The 20,730-nt window shown below is 38.6% G+C and overlaps 1 protein-coding gene across 15 annotated transcripts in view; it reads right to left on the bottom strand.

Moving 5' to 3' along the window:
• LTBP1 (latent transforming growth factor beta binding protein 1) overlaps positions 1 to 20,730 on the bottom strand; it is a 458,896-nt gene that overhangs the window by 70,701 nt on the left and 367,465 nt on the right. For all 15 annotated transcript variants that reach the window (XM_064363976.1, XM_064363978.1, XM_064363977.1 and 12 more), the window contains 2 exons: positions 19,017 to 19,139; positions 13,302 to 13,427 (listed from right to left, as the gene is read on the bottom strand). In XM_064363976.1, the coding sequence (XP_064220046.1) occupies positions 13,302 to 13,427; positions 19,017 to 19,139 (249 nt within the window). The remainder of the gene's footprint in view (positions 1 to 13,301; positions 13,428 to 19,016; positions 19,140 to 20,730) is intronic.

Below are 20,730 nucleotides of genomic sequence, written 5' to 3'. Positions count from 1 at the left end.
GAATTGTGAGTCAATTAAACCTTTTATATTTATAAATTACCCAGTCTTGGGTATTTCTTCATAGCAGTGTGAGAATGGATTAATACACCAGGCAGAATGAATCTACAGTAATGAAGTTAGGATAGTGGTAAGTATGAGTATTCCCCAATACTGAGGATAATGAGGGTGGAGAATAATCATGAGGAAGTTCAAGGGAGATTCAAGGAGCTGGTCACCAGGTATGCGCACTTTATAAATGCTTGTCAAGCAGTTACCTTACAATTTAGGCACTTTTCTACATGCATTTTAAACACCAACTTAAACATTTACTGAAAAAAAAAAAAAAGATAATCCACACTGCTGCATTTCCTGGTTAAAGACCGTCTTAGCATTTCAAAAGCTAATTTAGCTTCTCTATTTCCCATGGGTTAGAGGTATTGTGGCACATATATTAGACTGAAATATTAAGGCGCTCTGAGTAGTAATCTTGACCACCACTTCCTGTCTGCTGTAAGACATTCTAATACCTGGAACTTATTTTTTTCCAACTGCAAAATGAATAGGAATATAAGCAAAAATAAGAAACATATGTAATTTAATATATCTTTCCTTAAAAACTCAACTCCATTTGTACATGACAGAGAGTTATTTGAGTCTTCTGTCTCCAGTATTCTACTGTTCTTTAGTCTTGCAGAAGGTGATGGAGAATTATTATGGAATTTAAAAAATCATTTTCTTAGAATTATAACAGCATTGCTATGTATCCAGAACAGAATGAAATCCTAATAATAATTCTAAGATATCAGACTGTGGAATTATGAATGTTTTAAAAAATAATGAAAGATGGAAGTAGGACGTATTTCATGTACAAAAGATGGGCCATAGTTTACTGTAAAACATTCATAAGGAGACAATGGGTCTGGATCAGTCCAGGTCACCAGGTACCTCACTGAACTCATTCCTTCCCCAGAGTCTATCTGAACCACTGAGAGTGGGCTCCCAGGCCTGGTCCCTTTCCCTATTCCACATGCCCTTTCAAACACTTAAAAATAAACAGTGTTTTTTTTAATATAAGGGTAAAATATAAAATTCATTTTTAAACATTTTGATTTTTTTTTTGAACACCCAAGAGTCCTAAGAATTTTTAAAGTATTTAAATTATATCGGCCAGGTGCTATGGCTCACACCTGTAATCCCAGCACTTTAGGAGGCCAAGGTGGGCAGATCACCTGAAGTCAGGAGTTTGAGACCAGCCTAGACAACATGGTAAAGCCCTTCTTCATAAAAAAAAAATACAAAAATTAGCCAGGCATGGTAGCGCATGCTTGTAATTCCAGCTACTGGGGAGGCTGAGGCAAGAGAATTGAACACAGTGGGTGGAGGCAGCAATGAGCTGAGACTGCACCACTGCACTCCACCCTGAGTGACAGAGCGAGACTCCACCTCAAAATAAATAAATAAATAAATTACATCCCTCATTCTCATATCCAATAGGCCTTGAAGACAAAGAAGCAGGGTAAATGTATAGAAGGAGATTCTCTCTTTATTATCCTAAATAAGGTCAAGGATGAAAATCCTCATGATAGAATTCAGTTTAGATTAAGTGTTTTTTGTTAATCCAAGTATGCCAGCATTTACCTTTTGAACTATATTGACAAGCTCATTCAATGAATGACCAAGAAAATGGGGAAAGTGGTTTGTTCCAAACAGTTTTCTTCATTTAGGGAGCTCACAAAGCTCAGGTTTTGTATCTGGAAAGGGCATTAGTGTCATTAACAAGTTTGAAAACATGCGGTTTGTGCTGGGCATGCATCTTCCAACTCCATGAATGGAGAAAAGGGGTGGAGTTGAGGGGTGCTGTGTGAGGAAGCCATTGTGTGTGCCAGATGTTTGTTCAATTACAATACAACCTTGATATTATACATGAAAATTCAAAACTGGGTATCTGGGACATTTTAAAGCAATATTCTGAATTAGACTGAAAGTAGTATATATTTAACAAAACACACAACACATTTTTTTTTAACAAAAGCAAAAACCATAAACACTGTAAGTCATCTGTGATTCTTTACAGAAAAAGAGAATCAAAGTATATTTATAAATTTAAAGACATTTTATTCCTATTTCTTTCCACCATGGGCTGACAGTGTATAAAACAGAAAAAGTGTATGAGGAGGATCTGAATTTGTTATAGAAAAGAACCTCCTAAAATTTCTAAAAGAAAAAAAGAAGAAAGCCCCCAAAATCCACTTTTCTACTGCTGTAGGTAAAGAATTACAGTTTAGTATGATATAAGGAACTGTCCTAAAAAGTGGAGTGTTTTAACTCCATTATAAATAAATTCCATGATGTTCAGAAAATGTTCTTTAGATATTAAAATAAAATCTTAACTTCATTTGCAAATTTCTTCTAATTACTCACCAAAGATAAACGTGAAATATACATTTTATTTTACACTCATTCTAAGTTTTCAAAGTGCTCTATTACTTTGTCTTTACATAAATACATATAACCATTGTATTGCCTCTGAATTAACGTAATAGTTTTACATATCTATACCTGGGATTAAGAAAAATAAGTGTCTTCTAAATTTAGATCCACGCTGTGCACGTTCTCTTTTCATATAACTTTTCTCACACTAAGAGGTGCTGCCAGTGTGGACAGGGAGAAAGCCCGAAACACAGGCCAAATATATCAAACCCCAGATTCATCTTTTTGACACTTAGACCCCAGAGGCAACATAAAATCAGCCAAAAAATTCTCATTTTTTTTGCTATTCTAATTTTTCTCTTTCTATATTCAAATAGGAGGCCAAGAAACATCAGTTATAAAACCACAGAAAATAGACCATGTACCTCTAGAAATAACAGCTCCAATGCTCAAATGCAAACAAGCATCAGTGCTGGCTGTCAGCTTACTAGCACTTGATTACAGGGAATTGAAGCTGGAACTACTTCGTGGGTGAATGGGAAAGAGTCATATGAAACTCTTGAGGAAAACAAAGGGTGAAGAATTAAAGCAAATTTTGTATAAGTGAGTTACTATACTATGTTCTATGTGATTTAAAATAAATTTGGGGTTAAAAAATAGAATATGGTAATTCATCAATATCAGGACACGAACTTGGAAATATCATACAATTTCCTTCACAAATACTTATTTAATCTGCATGTCATATATATTGTAAGCACTGACAATATAAAAATAAAATAGTTGTTAAATGTTTCCCTCCTTTTAGTTGCTCACATAGTAAGGAAACCAATGACAATACACTCATTCCTTTTTATTCGTGGAGGATACATTCCAAAATCCCCAGTGCCTGGAACTGCAAATGGTACTGAACTATATATATATACTATCTTTATTTTTCCTATACATACATACATACATACCTATGATAAAGTTTAATGTATAAATTAGGCACAGGAAGAATTAATAGTAACAATAAAACAGGACAATTATAACAATATACTGTAATAAAAGTTATGTGATTGTGGTCTTTCTCAAAATACTGCAATATTTTTGGGCTGTGGTTGACCATGGGTAACTAAAGCCACATGAAGTAAAACTGCAGATAACGGAGGACTACTGTAACTAAGGTACTAGTACAAGAAGTGCTAAATAGTAACAATAGCTCACATTCATTGACTATGTTCTATGGGCTACTCCATTCTCAGCGAATACTTGCCAACACATATTGCAATTATTATTATACAGAGCGGGAACTGAATCACTCAAGGTTTAGTAACTTACCAAGTTCACACAGCTTGGAAGTGCTGGAATAGGAGTTCAAGCCCACGTAGCCAAACTCAACAGCCAAACTTCTTCACCACTATCACACCCAGTAGTTATGCAGGGTGTGCATTAGAGAATTAAGACTTTAAAATAGGGAAGGCTTCACGGAAGTGCACATCACGTTCAGTTTGGAGTAATCTTATTAAGAATGTTTCCTAGTAGTCCATGATGAGCTACAGACTCTCCCTTCCTTCCTTCATTCATTCACAATACTTACTGTGCCCCAACTAATTACAGATGGTCTCCAACTTAGGATAGTTCCACTTGGGATTTTTTGTTTGTTTGTTTGTTTTGAGATGGAGTCTTGCTCTATCACCCTGGCTGGAGTGCAGTAGTGTGACCTTGGCTCACTGTAACCTCGGCCTCCTGGGCTCATGTGATTCTCCTGACTCAGCTTCCCAAGTAGCTGGACTACAGGTGTGTGCCACCACATCTGGCTCTTTTTTTGTATTTTTAGTAGAGACGAGGTTTCACCATGTTGGTCAGGATGGTCTCGAACTCTTGACCTCAGGTGATCTGCCTGCCTCGGCCTCCCAAAGTGCTGGGATTACATGCGTGAGTCATTGTGCCTGGTCGATTTTTTTACTTTATGACAGTACAAGAGCAATACGCATTCAGTAGAAACTGTATTTCCGGTTCCCATACAACCATTCTGTTGTTCACTTTCAGTGCAATAAATTACATGAGATATTCAACACTTTATTATAAAATCAGTTTGTTTTGTACCAGATGATTTCCCCTAACTATAGGCTAGTGTTAAGTGTTCTGAGCACGTTTAAGCAGGGTAGGCTAAACTATAATGTTCGATAGGTTAGGTGTATTTGATGTATTTTTGACTTTCCACTTATGATAGGTTTATGAGGACATAACCCTTTCATAAATTGAGTAGCATCTGTATTCCCAAAGGCATACAGAACTGTAAAAAATACAGAAAACAAATTCCTGTTTCACTGGTCTTAAAGTCTAGCAGTGGAGTGTGACAAGGAATACTAAACAAGATAAAGAAGTAGAATAAGTTGGTAAAGAAAAAAAAGCAAAAAAGAGAACAGGAAGTGAATTCATTCATTCATTACAGGGTGAGTGAATCTGAGAAAAAGACAGAAACTGGTTTACTAAAGAAATAGCATTTAAATAGGGACCTATAGGAGCCAAGAGGTAACAATCTTGTACTATACTTCTCATTCGTATAATAAGTTTCCTCACTCTAAGATGTTTATTGCAGCCAAAATCGTACCAATTAATACTCAACCTACTTAAAGGTTTATTGTGAAGATTAAATGAGAAGACAGGTGCAATGCACTTAGCGTAGTGCCTGGCTTGTAATAAGAACTCAGTGAATGCTATTATACATGATTATTGCTACTGTTTTAATAAAATCATGCAATCAGATATACAGTGTATCTCCAGTCCACCAATACTGGGAGACCAAGATAGCCATTTAATATTTGATCAGATGTCTAAAAAGTAACTGTTTCTGGAATACATGTATGAAGCATTACAGTTTAGCTCTCATGTACAAGAACACTACTTATAATAACCTTCCATGATCTAAAAAGGACTGAGGTTGTTGTGACATCAAGGGAGTCACCAAAATAGATGCAGGACACTCAGTGCCCAGAGAATGAATGGGTGTCAGTATAAGGTACACAGGGTCAGCTAGCCTGGTCACAGACTTCAATTTTTGGCAGTCTTGTGCCTATTTTTTGGCTGCAAGGAAAGTGTTTACTTCTCCTTCTATGAACAGATGATTTCCATAGCTCTGGGGTTTGAAAAGGTTGGCAGTGATAAAAAAAAAAAAAAAAGGCTTAGGAAGAGCTCTCAAATTTTCTGCTACTGTTATGAATTTCTTTATACAAATGTTGATATATGGAAGACAATCAAGCAATGCATGGAAAATCTGCATTCCACGTCCAAAAGCAGCTCATTCCAGAAAAATTTCCTCAGCTCTCTCCCTAATGATTTAAACACCCATTTTCACTCACTTCTGCAGAAGTACATTCACAGGAAGAGTGAGTGTGAACAGTAGCCTTTATAGCTGGAAGCCACTTTCTTTCTTTACCTAGAATGTTGCATGATCCTTTTTCTTTTTACACATGGAAGAGAGTGGATGCTATTGTTATAATTCTCTCTACTAAGAAATATTAAAATCATAATCTCTTAGTAGATTTTTCAGTTTCAGACCTGCAAACTCCTAAAAACCTAAAAATCTTTGGGCTAAGCACACCAGATGTAATATATTACTGTTTCAGAATTCTTCAGTGTCCTGCTTGGCTAAATCATTTTCGAAAATATTTTCTCTTTGGTGATAGAAAGTTCTATACCCATGCCACAAAACCACCAACTGCCTTGGAGCACTATCAATCATGGCTTTATGCTTTCATTCTTCCTTGTTCGTAGAAAAAGTACCTAAAGTGTGAAAACAAACCTGCTCCCAATTTGTTACTTTTTTGATTTGACAATGTTGCCTTTATTGTGTTTTCTGGTTCCCAATGAATACAAAATTAGCCTGAGAGTTTGTATCTTCTCTCGGTTGTGATACACTATTCTCAGTATACTTCAACAAACTGGCAATTTTTACCAGTTTCCATTTCAGATGAATGTGTAAGCAAGGAGTGGTTTATAGTAAGTACCCGAGAGGGTTATGGGATTAGAGTCTCTATCGATGTTTAGCAATAGGACTTGACTCTTGAATACTTCGGGTAAAATACTGTGCAAGTCAAGAGTTCAGGCTAGATGTTACAAGAAGTCCCCTTCCAATCTTGCAGTGCTCAATTTTTCAATTAATAGTAGAATTGTTTTTGAAAACTAGGAGCAGAAGCTGCTGATCCCATACTCAGTCCAGGGTATTATTTTGAAAAGTGAGAAATAACATCACCATCATCATCCAAGAGAGGAAAATATAGGAGTGGAATACAGAATTATTAATAAAATGAAAGGTTTTCATTTTTCCTTTCCAATAAAAAAATGAGTAATGCCAAAAATATGTCTGAGTTTTAAAAAAGACTTTAGGAGCAGTTTTAGGTTCCCAACAAGATTACACAGAGAGTTTCCATTTATATCCTGTTTCCCTCACACCGGCCCCCAGCATTTCCCACTGTCAATCTCCTGCACCAGACAGTACGGTTGTTATGACTGACGAACCCTTACTTCATTATCATCCAAAGGCCACAGTTTACATTAAGTGTTTACAACTCTTGGTGTTGTACTTTGTCTAATTTTGTATTTTTGTCTGGACAACAGAAATCATGTTGACAGTTGGAAGAAAGTCCTCAGCTGCCATCTCGTGCCCTCTTACCTATCTATTGATGGGCTTTTATCACTTAGGCAGTAGAAGACCAGTCTGAACGTGACAAGCATTTAATATGGCTTCATTTCTTCACTGAGACAGAAATTTTTAGTATTTCTTTCACTTACAGCAGCAGAATAGCTGATTCTGACCACCCCAATTAGCATCAAAGCAGCTTCCCACTTCCTGCTCTACCCTTCAGCTCCTTCATATTGTGCTGTATCTTTTCCTTCTTTTTTTTCCCCACAGTTTAACACACTTTCTTTTTGAGATGGAGTCTTACTCTGTCACCCAGGCTGGAGTGCAGTGGCGCAATCTCGGCTCACTACAGCCTCCACCTCCCAGGTTCAAGCGATTCATGTGCCTCAGCCTCCTGAGTAGCTGGAATTACAGGCATGTACCATCACAACCAGATAATTTTTATATTTTTAGTAGAGACGGGGTTTTACCATGTTAAACAGGCTGGCCTCAAACTCCTGAACTCAAGTGATCTGCCTGCCTCAGCCTCCCAAAGTGCTGGGATACGGGGGTGAGCCACTGCGCCCGACCTTTATCACACTTTCTAACATCTTAGCTATCTATTAGTTTATTGCCTCCAAGTAAGTGGGGATCTTTCACTGTTCTTCACTGAGAAGACCCCAGTACTTAGAACAGTGGATGGCATACAGGTAGACACTTAATAAATATCCATCAAACGAAGGAATGAATGAGGATGCTTTTTCTAAAACACGTCAGGGAGTGATTTCGGCCACGGTTTGGAGGCCTACTTAGCCATGACTAACCAAGCCTGGCCAGCACTGGAGGGAAAGGTGCCCAGGTCCTATAAGCTGCTGGTGCTACCTCTGTGTGGCTGGGCTCCTTGGGATCCCTGCTAGATGAACATGGCCGCTCTATCATGTGAACTGGATGGAGTGCACAGGGAGCCTAGAGACGAGTGATATGCCGGATTCCACTGCAGTCACACAAGCCCTTGCTCAGCCTGAGCATGTGACTGGAAGAGCATGGTTGTTCCTGGCTGAGTGCAGCAAGGAAAGAGGCATGGAAAAGAAGTGACACAAAGTCAGAGACCAGGGGGTTTTTCTCCATGGGCCAGGAGACAGATGTGGTGACTCCATGGAATATGATTACCACAAGTTTCCCTAATTTTCTGCCATGGACATTCAGATGAAGAAACCAAATCTCAAGTCACTTTATGAATGCAATCATAAGGATTTTTTTTTTTAAGATGCAGTTTTACTCGTCACCCAGGCTGCAGCGCAGTGGCATGATCTCAGCTCATTGCAATCTGCTTCCTAGGTTCAAGCGATTCTCCTGCCTCAGCCTCCTGAGTAGCTGGAATTATAGGTGTCCTCCACCATGCCCAGTTAATTTTTGTATTTTTAGTAGAGATGGGGTTTCACCATGTTGGCCAGGCTGGTCTCCAACTCCTGACCTCAGGTGATCCACCTGACTTGGCTTCTCAAAGTGCTGGGATTACAGGTGTGAGCCACTGTGCCCAGCTGGATTTTTATTTTTATTTTTGGCTCTGGCTCTGTCAGCCAGGCTGGAGTGCAATGGCACAACCATAGCTCACTGTGGCCTTGAACTCCTTGGCAAGTGATCCTTCCTCCTCAGTCTCCTGAGTAGCTGGGACAACATGGCCACCATGTCCGGCTAATTTTTTTTTTTTTTTTGAGATGGAGTTTCGCTCTTGTTACCCAGGCTGGAGTGCAATGGCGCGATCTCGGCTCACTGCAACCTCTGCCTCCTGGGTTCAGGCAATTCTCCTGCCTCAGCCTCCCAAGTAGCTGGGATTACAGGCACGCGCCACCATGCCCAGCTAATTTTTTGTATTTTTAGTAGACATGGGGTTTCACCATGTTGACCAGGATGGTCTCGATCTCTTGACCTCGTGATCCACCCGCCTCGGCCTCCCAAAGTGACTTTTTTTTTTTTTTTGAGACAAAATCTCACTCTGTCACCCAGGCTGGAGTGCAGTGGTGTGATCTCTTGACTCACTGCAACCTCTGCCTTCTAGGTTCAAGTGATTCTCATGCCTCAGCCTCTCAAGTAGCTAGGAATACAGGCACCCACCACCATGCCCAGCTAATTTTGGTATTTTTAGTAGAGATGAGGTTTCACCATGCTGGCCAGGCTGGTCTCAAACTCCTGACCTCAGGTGATCCACCCACCTTGGCCTCCCAAAGTGCTGGGATTACAGGGATAAGCCACTGTGCCTGGCCCTAGCCAATTTTTTTAAAAAAATTTCGTAGAGACAGGGTCTTGCTATGTCATCCAGGCTTGATGATGAGTATTTTTCATGTGAATTAAAATTCCACAATAAAAAACGGCAAAAGTAAAAAGCCAAAAGAATTATGATTTTTTGTTAAAACAAATGGATATGGTCAAATGGAACATAAATCAATGAGCTGAGTGAAAGAAAATGTTTCCTTTGTTTTAATACACAAGATAAAAGCTTTGGCTATAGAGTGAAAAGAAGGTGGGAAGAGGAGATGAACTGTAACTGAGATAAAAGGGAAATGCAGCAGAAGACGTCAACCAAACGGGTCCTGCTCCCCTGCAATTTCCTGACATTCAAGTCTGGGATTTGAAAAACGTAACCTGTGTATTATATTATGTATGGCATGTTACATTCTGCACTTATTCATATCCATAAAGGGTAACTATGCTATGTTATAAACACTTAACGTATCCTATACATACTATTGGCTTATTTATCCCCAGTTCCCCTAGTGGAAAGTAGGCTTCATGTAGGCAAGAACTGTATGTTTTGCCCTCGGAAGAGGGCCTGGAACCAGATAGGAACTCAGTTAATATTGGTTATGTGAATGGATAAATGACAAAACAGCCGTTCACCTACCATCTACTTCTCACTTTACTTGAACTTCGAATTACACCATCTTTTATCTTACATGGGAGAACCACGGTGTTTCTCCTTCCTCCCCCAGGTATGTATTCCAGAGTACCATATGCAGATTGAGTATCCCTTACCCAAAATGCTTAGGGCTAGCAGTATTTCAGATGTGGGATTTTTTTTTTTTTTTTTTTGGTGGGGGTGGTGGTAATTTTGGAATGTGTGCATTATTCTTACCTGTTGAGCTTCCCTAATCCAAAAATCTAAAATCTGAAATGCTCAATGAGCATCTCCTTTGAGCATCACATCTGCACTCACAGCTGTAGAATTTGGAGTGCTTTAGACTTTGGATTTTCAGATTAGAAATACTCATCCTATACATGTAAGGGAAGGGAAGGAGCCAGTGGTGCCATTTTTATTTCTATAGAACCTGTCATGCTGCACTTAAGACAATTCATGTTTACAGAGTTTGCCTCTTCATTGTGGTTCATTAACTATGACCAGATGCTGACACTTCTCCAAGTCACGGGAAATCAGGGAAGGGCCCTCCTTCCTTCAGCTTCGTGGGGCTTATTTAGCCCTGCTTAGAGCAGGGCAGGTCAGCCCTAGAGTCAACACGGCTTCAGCTCCTCAAACAGGAGCTCAGAAAGAAGTCAGTAAATGGGCATAAGAGTGCCAGCCACTTCTCAGTGTTAATTCAAGTACTATGCAACACTGCTCCATTGCTAAACTTCAATAACACATCAGCCTCACTGCCGAACCCTGATCACATGAGCTGGCTTTGTCCGCAGCACAGCCAGAGGTAGAATCAGGACATAGCACGACTGCCATAAGTTTCAGACTAAGTCTAACAAAGGAAACTTTGGACCAATTTAGAATGTTGGATTAAGCCCATAAAAAATAAAATCCATGCAGAACTTATTTCAGAAAGAAAATAACATGCATAATAATTACGGAGATTTCTAGCTATACTACCATGTATAATACCAACATAATATTCTAACTTGGGTTTCATTACTTATAAAATTGTCCAGTTTCTGGAGTCAAGGAAGTATGGATCAAGTCTCAAAAAGGGTATACTCAATGAGTACAGTAATTTATAAAGCAATACAAGTTTTCTAAAATCACATTTTTAAATTCAAGTCTTTGCCAAGTAAATGACCAACACAATGAGAGCTGCAACTACATTACAGTGATTATGAAACTCTCAAGTTGCAGAAATCCATGTTAAAAAAGCACAGAATTCATTAAAAATGAGTAACTACAAAAGGCAAAATAAATGTGAACATATTTATAATTGGTATATTCTTTCGGAACAACAGCTTTGACTAGTGAGCACTTGAGGTCACTTTCATTTTTTTTTTCTGAATATAATTTTGCCTGGCACAACCATCAGCAGTTATACCAGGGACCATTTTTCAGTGGTGGCCTTTACCAGGCGTGATTTAGAGCTAAGCAACAAAGCGAATCTGCATCTTTCTGGAACTTGTGAATTCTGCAAATCTGTTTCTCAGTGACTTGGATGGGCCTGCACCTTATCCCTCAAGTGGAGGAATACTGTAATCTCTGCAGAAGAACGTATGCATTCATGGACTGTCTTTTCTAAAAGCTCTGGTCTCGAAGTTCTAAATATAAAATTAACATAAAACTTGAACCACTGAAGCATGGATTTCTTGTAAATCTCTCATCGCCCACATTATTATGATGCTTTCCTCCATTTCCCAACTTCCTATCCCTTCCAAACCCCTCAATCTGTTACGCTGAACTCACTCTCTCCCAATTCAAGTCAAATCTGGCATCCATGTTTCGTCTGCTCAGCAGGAGGGTAATTTCAACAATCTCCTCCTTTTTATAAGATCAGTTTATTCCTCCCAATATAATAATTAGTTTCAGATGAACCTGGTTGCTGGCACTCGGCTTGGTTCCATTGTGGTACTAGCAAGGAGCAGATACTTCCTGTTGCACTATTTTTTATAGCAAAGAATCTGGGCACTATCTTAGACCCAGAACAAAACTTTTGCAATTTACTTCTTTAAAATATAGCTGTGTTTCGATAACTAGATTCTCAAAAGAGATCAACTGAAATTATGCTGATGGGAATCTTTTCAGTTTACTTTAAAAATGGTTCAGTTAATTATTCCTCCATTTAGCAAGCTGTAATAGGTCATCGAGAACACAACTCTTATGAAAATACACCAGTGCTGTATCCTTGCAAACATACAGAGTTTTCGAGTAGGAAGCCAACAGCATTATCTTAACATCTTACAGCTTAATTAGCTTTTAGGAGATAATAAATATGGACAGTAAATAAATACACTGCTTTGGAAATAGGGATATTAGAGGAAGAATTCTAGAAGATCTGTTCACAGTGACACAGAAGAATCAAGTGAGACTTTTTTTTTTTGAAACAGAGTCTTGCTCTCGTCACCCAGGTTGAAGTGCAGCGGCGCGATCTCAGCTCACTGCAACCTCCGCCTCCCGGGTTCCAGTGATTCTCCTGTCTCAGCCTCCTGAGTAGTTGGGATTGTAGGCACCCGCCACCACACCCAGCTAATTTTTGTATATTTAGTAAAGACAGTTTCACCATGTTGGCCAGGCTGGTCTCGAACTCCTGGCCTCAAGTTATCCTGCTGCCTCAGCCTCCCCCAAAGTGCTAGGATTGAAGGTGTGAGCCACTGCTCCCGGCCACAAGACAGTTTTTTTTTTTTTTTTTTTGAGCAGAGTCTCACTCTGTTGCCAGGCTGGAGTGCAGTGGCATGATCTGAGCTCACTGCAACCTCTGCCTCCCAGGTTCAAGTGATTCTCCTGCCTCAGCCTCCCGAGTATCTGGGACTATAGGCACATGCCACTACGCCCTGCTAATTTTTGTATTTTTTAGTAGAGATGGGGTTTCACCATGTTGGCCAGGATAGTCTCCATCTCTTGAACTCGTGATCCGCCTGCCTCGGTCTCCCAAAGTGCTGGGATTACAGGTGTGAGCCACTGCACCTGGCCAAGACATTTTTTATAAACAGAATGATCAAGACAATCTACACGAAGCACAGTCAAAGCAGGGACAGTCTCAGGTGAAAGGGAAGTTGCCACAGTTTTCCTTCATGTCTCCCTCATGCCTCCTATCAGTCCCTGCACATTTGGACTCATTAATTTAGTACCAGTTGTGGAGCCATCTGTGAGTGTTTTTATCATCATAACCTTAGGTTATCATATTTATAAATCCCAGCAACCCCTGAGCTATGCTTTCGGGTGTGGGTTACTTTGATGCATATACATGCTTTGAGGCTGTGAATTATGGAGTACCTCTTAGTGTCTTCAAGTCTTTTTATAAGTTAAAGCAATCTCCTCTCTTCTTTATCACACAACAATATGATTTCCTATGGTTTATCTTACCTTGGCATGTACGGCCATCTGCAGAGATTGAGAAACCTTGCTGGCAGACACAGTGAAAAGAGCCCTCTGTGTTTAGGCACTCCCCTTGAGGACCACAGAGTCCTGGATGTTCGCATTCATTAATATCTGTAATTTAAAAGAGAGTCTTAAAAACCTGAAAAAAATTGGTTTTATTTTCATATACTATCAAACAGATTGTAAAGAAATTTATTATGACATGGCTGGACATTTATTTAGTGGCCCAACTATACCATTTGTCCATAGATCACAGGACAAGCTGAATTATGAGAGAGAAGCTACTTAGGTTGACCAAGGATAATAGCCAATGTTCAACCATTTTTAACCAGCAAAAAAAAGCAATTTCATAGGTTCAACCCAAAGCTACCCTTATTTTAGACATACGGGGGCTTGAGGAATATTCCATAACTCTGAGAGATGCTCTCCATTGGTGAGAACGCTGGGTCCTCCTCTGTCCTCCCCTGTCCTCCCCCATTGCCATGCACACAGCTGTTAGAGTCTGTAGTACCTTGCTACGTTCCTGCCTATTCATCCCTAGGATGTGGGCTTCTTAAGGGCAAGGCTAGACATGTCTTATTTATAGTATTTGGCTCATAAACAGCACTTTGCAAATGTCTGCTGAATATATAAATGAAATAGACTCCGACCTATAACTCACTGGAAATGGGTAATAGAAATAAAATACAAGTAAAAGAAGGCCTATTTATTTATTTTAGAGACAGGGTCTCACTGCTGCCCAGGTTGCAGTGCAGTGCATGATCCCAGCTCACCGCAGTCTCAAACTCCTGGGCACAAGTAATCCCCTCTCCTCAGCTTCTCAAGTAGCTGGGACTAAGGTATTGGTCCCATGCCTGGCTAATTTTTAAAATTTTTTTGCAGAGATCGGGTCTCACTGTGATGTCTAGGCTGGTCTCAACTCCTGGCCTCAAGTGATCCTCCTTGGCCTTCCAAAGTGCTGCAATTACAGAGATGAGCCACCATGCCTGGCCAAGAAGGCTGTTTAGACCATGGAAATTCATATTTGCATGGCTTTCCAATGATGAAATCAGCGAATGAGAGCTTAATGCAGTGCCTACCACACAACAAAGGGTCAACAAGCAGTGACTACTATTATGAAGGCTCACGAACAGATCATGCCATAAACTTGTGTTGTCCAATTTATGCTCAGCTTGTCCTCACTGTGAGTAATTGTGCTCCCCATGGCCAGGGTCATGGGGTACTTCCAAACTGATAACACATGGACTGTTTACTATAAGGAAAATGCTCTTTGAAACCAGTTCTAATTATATTGGCTAACAGTGCCCAAGATGACAATATAAGACACCTAGAGAAAGGTTCACCTATTCTCAATGGTTCTGATACGCAACTGCCTAATTGTTGGTTTACTCAGCTGTGTCCATCATGACACTGATGGCTCCCTGAGAAGCGATCTCAGTTAAAAAGCTCTGAGTTCCTGATGACTATTGAGTACATTGACAGGGTCATGTGAATGTTTGTCCCCCACAAAATTTCTCAATTATTTTCCTTCTCTACTAACTGAATGGTGACTGGTGAAGGTTCTTTTAGTTAATTAGGATCATAAAAATGATTACATGTCCTTAGCAGCAGCATTCAGGTGGCATAGCTCTACTAAAGTCCTTTTCATATCTTCCTGAAATCTCCTAGGCCCTCCCTTTACCTGTTACAAGAGAGGTCTTTCATACAAGAACCCACATGAATACTGCAAAGCTTAATAAGAACAGAGAAAAGGTACTGATGATATGTTCTTCTTATTGGCTGCTAGAACATGCTTGGCCACTGACCCAGTGGTCCTCAATAAAGTCATCTCTTTTCCTACAGCCAGAATCTCCTGAGGCTCTTCTTTTTGACTTGCTGATCTTCCTGTGCAACAGAAATTCTAACAATTATTGATTTAACCATCTTCCTTTATTAATCCTGAACTCTTTCCCCTTCTATCTGCCACATAATTCACATTATTTGGCCTGGCCATTGCTGAATCAAAATAAGAAACCAAGCAGTAATTACTCATACTTTCTTAACAATTCTCCTATTCTTGTTACTGTCACTAATTTTTAGATATTTCAAGGAAGGTCAATGAATCATTTTCTACTTACATATTTATCAATATGATTTTACTCTGTGAAATTCTTCTTTTATAAAATCTTTGATACTGTCTGTTTTCTACCTATTGATACTACCTTGGATTGGCCATCTTTTTTGAATTTTGACCTCCTTTTAGTCCTCAGATCCATTCTTTATTTCCAACCTGCTGCCCCATAAACCTCTATCTGAGGAAGAAGGCGGTATGAAGTTACACTAGCCTGGGGATCAAGCCTAGGACCTATATCCATCTTATTAAGCCCTAGCAGCTACCTGACACCCCTCTTCTTACCCTTCTTATTTTATCCTATGCCTCAGTGTGGTCCTTTAAATACTACATGCTTTGCTATTTTACCTACGGAATAATGTGCACAAAGTTTCTGCATCAATAAAGTCACTGATTAACAAATAATTGTCTAAAAAGTTTGATGACAGGAACTGAAGATGAATTGCCTGACTTTTTTTTTTCCAGGAAACTGCTAAGAAAGAACAACATGAATATTTGGAACTAGGGAAACATATGCATTCAATTTGGATTGTACTTATTGAGGCATTTCTGAACTATGCTGCTAGTAACTTCGAGCTGAAAGCCAGACTATATTTAAGTTGGGTTTCTTTCATGGGTCCGCGATTCCACAGAAATTCATAATTTGGCATGCGTAAATCAAAACATGAAACTGAACTGCATTTTGAATCTCAAATGTATCCTGCCACATTTCTAAAGAGACTATTAACATGGAATTTCCATATTGTCTGTATATAATCATTAGTTTTGTGTGGGAAAGAAAATCTTAAAAACGCTTTCAACTGAAAATGCCTTACTGAATACAGAAGTTATTTTCAGAACATTAGGTAAAGTTTAAAGTTTATCACACACTGTTATTCAAACATGTCCATGGTTATTAGCATTGCCATCAATTATATTTTCAGATTTTAAACAAACTCTGAAATCTACACCTCTCTACAGAATGCTGACATGATCAAGGGATTAGAGAAAAGTAGGCTACTAAATTCAGGCAGAGTGAAAGATCACAAAACTGCCTCTAGTGACAGAGTGAAAACAGATAATTCAAAATGACGTAAGTATATATGCCATCATATACAGCTTCTAACAGGAGGTGGTGGATGATAAAAAAGATTCACAGACACTATTCTTTAAACAGTACTAAGACCCACTTCAGAAATGCTTCTCATTTATTTAGATTTACATTTTTCAGACATATTAACTTATTCTGGGAAAGAGGAATAAATGTGACAAAGAATGAAGTCAATTTAATAATTATTGAGTCAACAAAACCCCATATGTTTGGAGTAATCATATATTTGAGAGGTGATATCAAACCACAGACACATATTTAATATACTGAGAGAATAGAATAGTGCAATTAATGAATCAGATAACTAAACTAGTTCCGTGTGATTTAACTCTAGAAGTTAAATTTATGCAATATGAAATCTCAGTCCATTTATATTAAAATTTGGTTTTGCCTGTATTTCGCCAAAAGAAATGTGATGAGAAGAATTAGAAAATATATTTTTAAGACAAAAAGCCTATAATAAAAACAAGATTCAGGGTTTGGTCTTTTCCATGTGTGTGTGTGTGTGTGTGTGTGTGTGTGTGTGTGTGTGTCTGTCTTGGCATTTTCATATAAATCAAGATTCATTTTGTTAAAAGGTAATAATCCCAAAATGGAAATATTCTCATATATATTTGTAATTCAAATGTTCCTTCTCCATTGCATTAAAGCTAAGCACATTTAATTTCTGCATTAAAAAAAATTGAAATTCACCTTATTGCATCAGGATGGTGAATAAATACATGATCTCAAATGAGAAATCTTGCAATTTTTAAAATATCTGTCATGGGTTCACATCAAGTACAGTAAGGTGTATGTTTAAATCTTGGAATCAGCAAAGGAATTGATTTTTAAAAACCTTTTGTTCAAAGGTTTATGTTTTTCCTATCTCTGACACACGGCTGGGTGTCACTGGTAATACAGATGTATAATATAATTCCAGTGCCATAACTTAGAGAGTAGACACCATCTTCTCCTACAAGAATACTGTTATTTGGCACATGTGAGAGGAGATATAATTTATGGCATTATAGAATTTTTAAAAAGCCATACATATTCAGTAATAGTGGATAAAAGGTAACTCTAACATTTTTTTTTACTTATTTGTGCTTTGGGATACACTACACAGTTCCATAATGGTAGAGAAACATTAAGAAAAAATAGTATTTGTCAGGTGTCAGAAATAAATAGATATAAAGGTAAATATAAGTGTGAATTTTCAGTGGAAAAATATAGATATGGGTTTACTAACACTAGTAAATATAGGAAAGCTTTTAGGGCAAGTCAATTTTGGGATACAGAATCTAGAGAATTTAATTTTCTTAGCCATGGTGTCGAAATGACTCAATGGGCTGCTTAACTTTACTGTCTTCTTTCTTTTGGCTATAAATGTAACAATTAAGTGGTATGGCAATGTAGAGAAGAGCAGTGGGAAAAGATCCTGAGTTCATCAACTTTACCACTCATTAGTGAGCAGCACACTCATTAACTTATTGGAGCCTCCGTTACTCATGCACAAAACGAATACAAGAAAAGCTACCTCTGAAGTTGCTGTAAGAATTCAAAGAGATACCAAGATGCCTGCGGTACTCAGCACACTGAAGAAACTCAGTTAAAGCTGTTGTGATTATTCTTGTTACTACTTGTGTCGTGTTGCTGTGTTTTTATTAGTACCCTGCGTCTACTGTACTATTTGGAAGATTAAATGTGACAGCACTTTGAAAAAATACAAAATCCCCTTCTTCATGATTTTGACCAAAGTGAGGCTTCTTAGGAAGAGAAAAAGCAATGGTGAGCGAGGCACAGTGGCTCACCTGTAATCCTAGCACATTGGGAGGCCAAAGCGGGTGGATCACAAGGTCAGGAGTTCTAGACCAGCCTGGCCAAGATGGTGAAAGCCCGTCTTTACTAAAAATACAAAAATTAACTGGGCGTGGTAGTGGGTACCTGTAATCCCAGCTACTTGGGAGGCTGAGGCAGGAGAATCACTTGAACCTGGGAGGTGAAGGTTGCAGTGAGCCGATACTAAGCCACTGCACTCCAGCCTGGGTGACAGAGCAAGACTCCATCTCAAAAAACAAACAAACAAAAACTAAAAACTAAAAAAGCAATGTGGGTACTGGATAAAAACAGAGAGTCAGAAAAAGACAGTTCAATATCACCTATGAGACAAAATAAAATATGTCCATAAAAGACATAAAAAAGCTGTAAGATAATTTTGAATCCAGTACCAAGGTTAGGGCACGGAAGGAACAGCAAAGTACAGGTGATCTCAGCATGGAAGTACTCAGAGTGAGGACATGGCTCTGACCTGTGTGAGTTTCAGCTGACACCCTGCTGGACAAAGCAACACCCTCCTGCACTTGATGCAGACCCAAGACAGGTATTTTAATAACAAAAATTGACATAGATCATTTACATATAAATCACGTGGCAAAACCACAGACTATCGTCAGGAAGCATGGCGGAATTGAAGAATTACGTAAATAATGACTGGGGATAAAAAGAAAGTGAGAAATACCTTGACATGCTTTATTGTCATCTAGCTGGAATCCATCCGGACAAGTACAATCATAGGACCCCGCAGTATTAATGCAGTCTCCTCTCTGGCAAACACTCTTGTCCTCCAAGCATTCGTTGATATCTAAAAACCAATGTAAAATTTTTAAAAGACTAAGTAAACCACATATCAGAAAGTTAGACATTTCTCTTACACGTAAAGGTGCACTACTTTACATCATTTATAATACATAATTTTAAGTACATGACAACTTTTTAAATTTTTTTAAAATAAAACATTTTGAAAGGCTTTGCACTTTGAGTAAGAAATGGAACTTTTTTTTTTTTGAGACAGAGTCTCACCCTGTCACCCACACTGGAGTGCAGTGGCACTATCTCAGGGCAATCTCTGCCTCCCTGATTCAAGCGATTCTCATGCATCAGCCTCCCAAGTAGCTGGGATTACAGGCACTCGCCACCACGTCCAGCTAATTTTTGTATTTTTAGTAGAGATATGGTTTCACCATGTTGGACAGTCTGGTCTTGAACTCCTGACCTCAGGTGATTCACCTACCTCGGCCTCCCAAAGTGTTGGGATTATAGGCGCAAGCCACTGTACCTGGCCAAGAAATGGAACTTTTAAACATCAAATGAAATTAAATGGAAGAGGAAAAGTCAAAATTCTGTAGCAAATAATAATTTACTTGATTATATTGTTGGTGATGATAAAGATTGAAAATACTTCAAAAATACTTATTAAGTATATCTTGAGCAACATTTGATCTATTTATACAAGCTCCTATATTATGCATTATAGAAAAAAATTTAAAAGATTTTAGCATGGTCTTTGCCCCCAAAGAGAAATGTTTGTTCAAAGAAACAAACTGTATTGTAAACATAAACTATTATATTGTTTTATAAGTCCAAACCAATGTAACATAAGAATTGTCACCAAATATAAGTATCTGACAAAATAATAGTATCAACTTTAGGGGTCATGTACATTTAGACAAAGAATATCATAAAGTTTAAAATAAAACTTGTGTGTAACAGAAGCATATTTGTAAATTTACTTATGGTAAATTTCACAATAGGGTAGAATATGGGGGAGTCAGAGGAAGAAGGACTTTTGAACAGAAGAACAGCAAGAGCAAAAACCTAGTTTAAATCACTTATTCAGCAGCTGTAACAAAGAGGTTTAAGGTAGCCTGGATTTTAAAAAATGTATATATTCATAGCGTATGTGCAACTAAAAGTGGTTTACATAACCAATAATGAGTTTTTAAAAAGTCTGTGAGAACGTAAGACAATTAATGACCCCCCTTCACCACATGAACGCAGGGCAGAGCTTTCTCGAGGGCTGCTGATTAACATGTTTACCCCTAGTCAAAGCTCATTATTCCTAATGCACTCCACGAGCCCCTCTTCTGCTGTGTCTGTGAGGATTGAAGTTATTAGCACTGAAGAAAGCAAAGGAACAAAACCTTCTTTGTTTTCTCAGAATTTGGCATTTTGTGGCATTTCTTGCAAATAATTATAATTGCTGCCAAAATATGAAAGATTCCAGGAAGAAGTGAATATGGAGACTGTGGCCATCTGTCTACACGCCCCGCTGTCTGGTTCAAGTACAGTGACACCACATTTCACTTTTCTCATAGAACTCAATCAACCAATTAACTGGCTTCTGTACTATTCACAGGGCAAACAAAAGAGAAATAAGAGAGTACCGTATCACT

This window comes from Aotus nancymaae, unplaced genomic scaffold, assembly GCF_030222135.1.
Source record: "Aotus nancymaae isolate 86718 unplaced genomic scaffold, 86718_ANA_hifiasm-v0.15.2.pri h1tg000057l, whole genome shotgun sequence".
Taxonomy (NCBI): domain Eukaryota; kingdom Metazoa; phylum Chordata; class Mammalia; order Primates; family Aotidae; genus Aotus; species Aotus nancymaae.
This window is presented reverse-complemented; position numbering and strand designations above follow the sequence as displayed.